Consider the following 7,782-nt stretch of genomic DNA (forward strand, 5'->3'; position numbering starts at 1 on the left):
TGGAGGGCTTCTGGTTCTGAAAGCTTGTATTCTCTCTGCAGGCCATCAGGGGGCGACTCCTCTGACAGCAACATGATGTTTCCTTCCATGCTGCTGTTTTTGAGCCCAATGATGAATCATATTGCTATTTTTTGTCTTACATTTTGAATATTGGCTGCTGTGACAACGCTGTAGAAGTCGTCGTTGGCTTCAGCTCCGTTTGGATGGGTATATTTGGCGCGAACATGAACTGAAGAGATTTTCACAGGAGACCTGTGCTCTCTGTCCTCTCCGATGTCCTCGTACACTCGGTTGGCCTGTGGGACGGGGTTTGTATTAAACTCTGCTGGTTTCAAAAACACTTGTGATGCTCGTACGTCTCAGATTCCACCCAAACTCACCTCTGTGACATTGGCATACTGCGATTCCTCAGGAGGTTCTGGAAAAACACAACAGCATCGTGACAAAAGGGAAGTTGGAGGAGTTGCCGGTCCGTGTGAGCGCGTTTCCTGTGACCTCACCTTCGCGTTTTTCAGCCCGCCTCCTGCAGAACATCAGCACAGCCAGCGAGACGAGGATCATGATGACCAGAGTCAGACCCGCATACAGCAGCACATCTGGAGCAGTTTGAGGAGAACAACAACTTGTTGGTTTATGTCGACACTTCTTGGTGGACGAAGACGAGTCCCGTCCTGCCCCTGCATACAGTATACTGTACATATTGTACACATTAAATAAATACATACAGAAACATCATGAGACCTTGTCATGCAGTTTGAGTTTGACATACAATAGGAAATAAACATGCAGATGTAAAAGAGAACCCCTCAAACATAGATACTAGATATATTAGATCTCGGGGTCGATGTTTATCGGCCGGCCGAACGTTAAAAGCTTCATCTATCACACACAGTCTGTGGATCTACCTCTAGTTGATGTTCCCTCAGTGGTTGAAGGTCTGGAGCTTCCTGTAGTGGAGCTCAAACTCTGAGTTGTTGCTGCTGCTGTGGAGGCTGATGGGACTGATGATGAAATGGCCAGAAGAGTCCAGTTGGGTTGAGAAGTGGTCGGAGCTGCAGATACAAAAAAAAAGTCCTGATGAAACTTTCTTCAGACAGGACAGAGACACCAACGATTGTTTTCATTCTCATGTGGGAACTCACCATCTGTAACAAGGATCTCAAACTGCCTGTATCGAAGTTGAGAGGGAGGTAACTCCAGACCACAAGCGTACCATCCTGAGTCAGACGTAGTCAGCTGTTTGATGCTCACATACAGACCTCCTCCTTCCAAAGAGTCTATATATCTGATGCTGTATCTGTCATTGTGAGCTGTGTCATCAGTTGTTATAACGAGGAAGTCTTCCTGGTTTTCACATCGTCCCTTACAGAAGATCTTCCTGCTTCCTGTACGTCGAGGTAAGAAGCACGCCACTGTGACGTCTCCTCCGGTTCTGGAATTGAGGGTTTTTTCTTCAGCAGCGAGTCCATGCAGCTGAGCTGTTGAGAAGATGATCAATCAAACAGTCATCGTCTGTAATGAAGATGATGATCCAGTCACACTGGGAGATTACTGGCATCGTAATATCACCATCTACGCATATTTTGATTGAACGAATTCTGACATTTGTAGCACAAACACATTTACATGTCCAGATTTTGAAAAGTAAATTATTAATTTAAATATGCATAATCTTTCTCTTAATGTTTTTGTGAATGAATAAAAAAATACCAGAAAACTGCTAAAACTTTGCACTTTGTTATCAGAAGCACAAACTGTGAAACTGTCACAATTATGTGACAGTTATAAAGTCTTCAAAATGTTCTTCTGCCACTGATCTGAAATGAAAATGACTGATAGATCAGGTGAAACAGTGGTAATGTGTGTAGTGGTGGGAATCGTCAGTCACCTCACGATTCCATTATTAAACGATTCTCTATTTTGGATTTAAATATGTGCTTCATTTTTACACATTAATACAATCAGGTGAATTAAAACCCATTTTTATTTCAGCTCATCAGCGACTTTACAGTTAAAAAAGTTTTCTTCAGACAAGAAGGAAGATTTTCACAAAGTAATAAAAACTCACCATTGACAACAATGACTTCAATCTGCTGGGCTGTTGGTATCAAGTCTATTGAATGACACCGGTAGAATCCTGAATCAGACTTGGTCAGCTGTGTGATGGTCAGAAAAACATCTCCTCGTGAAGTTCCTCCTCTCTGTATCCATTCAATACTGTATCGGCCATCCTGAGCTCTGACACCAGCTGTTTCAATGAGAATGTCTTGTCGTCTACATTGACTCTTACAGAAAATCTTCCAGCTTCCAAATGAAGAAGAGGGACACTGAACTTCGAGATTTCCTCCTTCAGTTCTTGTATAGACATCTAAAACAGCGTTTCCATCCTGCAAAGCTGTTGAAAAGACAGACAATCATTATTTAGTGTCTGTACTTTCTGTTAAGTTGCTGCCGTCGGATCAAAACGTGTCCTGCTTCACAACAATACAGATCCACAGTCACACTGGGAGCGGCCCAGTTCAACCAGTTCAGTCTGTGACTGAAGATCGTAGACAACCACATTTTGTCCTTGTTATGCTAGACATTACATGGACACATTATATCAATACAAATCCTTATCATATATTGTTTTTCTCATACTGTGAACATTTGCACCCTCCCTGCTCAATGACAGCTCTATTTAATTATTAAACATGTATTTTTAATAATTGTATTGGAAACTTCTGTTTTACTTAAGAGTCTGATCCGGCAGCATTTGTTTATTTTCTAGTTTCCCCTTTTCCCGGCTTTTCTCTCTTCTTTTCTCACTTTTCACACAACAGCGAGCCATAAAAGCAGAAACTGTTTGCAGCACGATAATGAAACGCATGTAAAACTGTTCTGACGTCAATAGCGACATTAATTTAGGATATATAACAGTTTATCCACCAGGCACGAAAATACATCATAGCACAGCATATAGCAGAACGGCGGTAACGGCACACCAACAAAGCAGGACACCGTGGGAAACTAAAATCAGCATTAAAAAGGTGAGACAAAACAGGAACCCAAGATATTACAGACATTAAAAGAGTTGATGCAACAAACCACAGCAGCTGTGAAACTTTCATCATCAATGTCTAAATACTGCAGGCTTTATTTTGGCTGATCATTGTCACACGTTTCTGCTTTTTGTCTCTTTTTCTGACCAAAGTAGGTGTTTTGAATTTTGGGAAGTTGCAACACAGTCGGCCGGCAGACAGACAGGGTGAAGCAACAGAACACCAGAGAGAAAACAAAAAGGAAACAAAATAGATTCTTACTTTTGAAAACAAGACTAGTGATTCCTCACATATTTGCTCCTTAAATGTCAGGATTCTACACTTTTCTTGGTCATATGTCAAAATCTAAAGCTGCATCCCTAAAAACAAGCACTGGACTGTTTTTCTTAGCTTGGTTGTTTGGAAAGTTACTGATAATAACCGAGTTTGCCTTCCTGATGCATGTTTATTTATGAAGCACTTGTGATGAACTTTAAAGCACAGGTTCATGTTTTCTCTAGTCTCTCCTGAAACAATACACAACAATAAACATGTAGATTGGAACAGTTTGTGGTCTTCTGGCCACACAGCGATCCTTATTAAAGCTGTTTCAAGCTCACGTGAAGCTTCGGCAGGTCTGAATTAGATCAAATCAAGCGAAGCCTCGTATTAACTCAGACAGTAAAGAAATACCAAGTGTGTGTACTCACAGAGGAGGAAGAAGCAGATGGCAGTGTGAAGGACATTCATGTTGATGCCTCTCGTCCTTCTCCACTGACAAAACCAGGAACTTCTTCTTTCTTTAAATGATGAGTCCCTCCTCCAAACACAAGATTTCATGACCCAGATCTGCTCTCCTCCCCCTCCATCAGTCTGTATTTACACTGCAGGGCCTGAGGTCAGCTGCACATGTATGTATCACTTTACAGTAGGACCCGATGATTTCCACGATGTGTTAAACGCGGACGGAATCGCTGAATCTGACAGTGAAAATGGAATCAACTGTAAAACGCGGAATTCTGTGGAATTTGTCAACCTCTGGATACAATTTATACAAATATCTAAAAATGTATGTTTTCTCTTACAATAAGTGTTTGTCACAGCACTTTAGCTGGAAAAGGAAAAAAAATGACATGCTGTTGAGTCTCTACTGTGTTTTAGTGTAATTAATGGGTACATCGCTTCATCCAGCGTCTCTCCTCTCACACTCACAGAAACATTCAGAAATAAATTGATTCCCAACTGAAAGTGAAACGAGTGGATCGACAGATGCGCTGACTTCAGACACAGTAAAAGCATATTTATTCACATTTGTATGGTCTCTGAATGACAAGGAATTAGAATTAGAACTACGAGAATGTTTCTTCAGTAAAAATGCTATAAAATTGAAAAAACAAGAAAGAATTTAGTAAAATAAAACGGAATCTGGAAAAAATAAAAACGGATCTCATAGGACCCTTCTTACCACCGTCATTAAAAACCACTGCATGTTAATGGTCATATTGTGGTGATAAACCACAAATATACAATATACATACAAAATACAGTTATTTGGGTAAAGTTCATATTGATGTCAGATTTCAATGTGACCTTTAAAACCAGTCTTGGTTTATACTACTGTATACTTTATGACAGAAACATGACTCAGCAGAATCACACTCTGATTGGACCAATACAGTAACTGGGGTAATTAAAGTACATTCTTTAGACTTGCAGCTTATCTAATGGAGAGAGGAATTAGATACGGTATTTACATAGTATAGTATTTACATAATCAGGTTCTAAGCAGCTTTAATGTGTCTAAAAGCTAACATGACGGTAACTCTTGTTCAACAGAAGAGAATGGAATAAGACAATGTCTGTTGCTATAACTGGTTACCAGCTGGACTTCTTCACTGGTTGTAGTTCTAATACAGTTCTCCTGTCTCTAAATCTTAGTGACGTCTCTGTGTAGAAGTATAGTATTGCATCATGTAAAAGTAAGTCAGATAAATGTATTTGAGTAAAACGCACAACAGTTATCCCTGAAACGCAGCCGAGTACAAGTACAACATGTGGCGTGAAATGGAAACACTAAATTAACAGAATAAGTTCCACAGCGAACCTCCAGTCCGCCATGTTTGTTCTTCAATTCACCCCGACAACAACTTGAACATGAACATTCTAGTAATTCTGGAAAGTTGGGATGCACCAACATGAGAAGCATTTCCACCATTAGTAAAGTAAAAAAGATTACTATTACTACCAACGTTCAGTGGTGGACAGTAACGGAGTAAATTTACTCAAGTACTGTACTTAAGTACATATCCAGAGGATTTATACTTTACTTGAGTATTAGATTTCTTTGGTACTTATTACTCTTACTTGAATACATTTCCAAGACAAATACTTTTACTTTTACTCGAGTTAATTTCTAGAAAGGCTGAAAAGTACTCGTTACTTTCAGGTCTGCTCTTTTTCTTTCTTTCTTTTTTTTTTTTAAATACTATTGGACACAAGCTGTGTTTGTCAAAGAAGGAACCCTATCACAGTGCACGCTCTCCACTGGGAACCCCCAAAGACTTTTTTAAATTTAAAAGCATGTACATTACTGTAGTGAGGGAGCGGCGTGGGGCGGAGGAACTCCCCGGAGTGGGGGGCAATCAGGGGCTGATGCAGTTCACCTGGGAGGGGGAGGAGACTGACGGGGGTCAGTGGCGGGGAAGAAAAGAGGCAGAGGGAGAGACGGCAGGGGGAGAGACGGGAGGACGTGAGCGCCGTCGGCCTGAGCTTTTTGGGAGCCAGTGGCACTGTGGCGGGTGGGTGCTGTTCGCAGTTTATAGTGCTGCCGGCAGTGAAGACAGCTGAGTAGGGGAGTTCGTCGTGTTGATCAGTCCTGTATCAAGGGGGGAGGCCAGAAACCTCCTTTAGGTAGCGAGGGACCGGGGGAGTAGCCGTGCCTTACCTGTGCTCTCATGCAGCGGCCACATCAGTGACGCCGACCACGCTGAACGACTCCACACCTGCCAGCTGAGAGGCCTGTTCTCCGGTGCACAGCCCAGTTCCATTGCCTAGACCCCACGGGGGGGTCTTGTCACCAGACCGGGGCAGGATAAGTCCTTTATTTTAATGATTTTCATATAAACTTATTTGTAGTCTTGTCAGTTAATGTATGAGTGTTATATGATTTCCTTCTTAAAGAAAGGTTTTTAATGAACTGACGTCAGTGTGCCAGCGGCCCCGTTAAGGGCAGCTCATTACTCTTGCAGCGCTCTGCCTCCCCCTAGTGTTAAGAGTGGGGTTCGACCCGATATGTTGGTCCCTAAGGAGCCAGTGTGCTTTTGAGCTCCCCTGGTGTGTAGTGTGATACCTGTTCCGGTTGCTGTGCAGTGATTTGTGTGCAGTGTCCCTTGTTGGGTGTGTTCTCTTGTGTGCAGTGTTGGTGTCGCCGGATGGTGGAGTACCTGCCTGACCTGCTGGAGCTGCCCTCATTGGTCTGCTGGGTGCAGACGTCCCTACCCTAAAAATGAATTGGAAATAAAGATTGTCTATTGTTATACATATCTGTCTGTGGTGGGTGCTCTCTGACCTCTAATACCGGACCAGACCGGGTTAACAAAGGTGGTGGCAGCTTGACGCTACTCTAAACATCTAAGACCACAAAATGTATTACAGTACCTTTAAAAGCAAGTACTTTTTTACTCTTACTCGAGTACCATGTCGACTGAGCTACTTTTACTTGTAACGGAGTAAATTTTGACCAGTAGTATTTGTACTCTTACTCAAGTACTGGGGTCGAGTACTCTGTCCATCTCTGCCAACGTTACACATTCCTTCACAGACACAGTTGAAATATTAAAATGGAACAAAAGTGCTAACGAGAACAGCCCGAGGAGCTAGCTTAACTTGCCGGCTAACTGACGAAGAGGGAAAAACGGCGCTCCTCGAGTCATTTGTAGCTTCTTCCTAAAGTTAACTTTTCACTGTTATCTGTTGAAATGTCTTATATGTATTTAATATTGTACCTCATATCATGTAATTAAATAATAACATGGCGGCTCTGTGCGCCAAGACGACCGTAGCGAAACATCAACGAGATCGCGGCTTCTCTCTCCCTCTCCTTGCGGCCCGCCCTTCACAATAAAAGCCCCGGAAACCCTTCAGACTGGACCGTTACTAACCAGTGGAGCCTATATTAAAAGGTAAAGTAACAAATAGCTTTACATTATGGTTACGTTTAAGACTTATTTTTTCTCAAGCTCAATGCAGAGATACAAAAGCGTTTTTGTTTCCCTTTTCCTTTTTTTTTTTAACCTTGTGGACTTCTCGTCTGTATTTCTATGACATTTTAATTGTAAATTGTTTCACCTTTACTGTATTATTTTACTGTTCGGTGAAGCACTTTGAATTGCCTTGATTTATGAAAGGTGCTATACCAATAAAGTTGCCATGTTGCCCTTTGCTCCTCTCTCAAGTTCACTTTCTCTAGCCGGAAATGACACTAATGTACTTCCTGTCAATTTTAGTGAAAGATGGGACTTGAAATGAAACCGAAGGAATCTGACTGGCTTAAAACAACTTTAATTGAAAGCATTAATTCATAACAAATTCAATTAAAGAAATTCATTTAATTTTAACCCCGTCAATTAATCTGGGTTTTATTGACTTTAGAAGAATAGTTTTGCAGAGATTAAAAGTTTCTCCATCGTTTTCACCAAAGACACTTCTTGTGACTTTAAATATTATTAATGACCAGAAATATGTGTGATGCATTCTTTTTGAG

General features: G+C 41.4%; 1 protein-coding gene across 2 annotated transcripts in view; it reads right to left on the minus strand.

Moving 5' to 3' along the window:
- LOC311017658 (uncharacterized protein) overlaps positions 1 to 3,818 on the minus strand; it is a 5,293-nt gene extending 1,475 nt beyond the window's left edge. Inside the window, exons 1-7 of one of the 2 annotated variants that reach the window (XM_084016147.1) lie at positions 3,731 to 3,818; positions 2,069 to 2,395; positions 1,143 to 1,478; positions 906 to 1,052; positions 501 to 596; positions 381 to 418; positions 141 to 296 (exon numbers count right to left, since the gene is read on the minus strand). In XM_084016147.1, the coding sequence (XP_083872273.1) occupies positions 141 to 296; positions 381 to 418; positions 501 to 596; positions 906 to 1,052; positions 1,143 to 1,478; positions 2,069 to 2,395; positions 3,731 to 3,770 (1,140 nt within the window). In that variant the 5' untranslated portion in view covers positions 3,771 to 3,818. The remainder of the gene's footprint in view (positions 1 to 140; positions 297 to 380; positions 419 to 500; positions 597 to 905; positions 1,053 to 1,142; positions 1,479 to 2,068; positions 2,396 to 3,730) is intronic. The other variant, XM_084016148.1, reaches the window with a different exon arrangement.
- Positions 3,819 to 7,782: the final 3,964 nt, after the last annotated feature.

The sequence above is a fragment of the Eutrigla gurnardus genome (genome assembly GCF_963514095.1).
Source record: "Eutrigla gurnardus genome assembly, chromosome: 8".
NCBI lineage: Eukaryota > Metazoa > Chordata > Actinopteri > Perciformes > Triglidae > Eutrigla > Eutrigla gurnardus.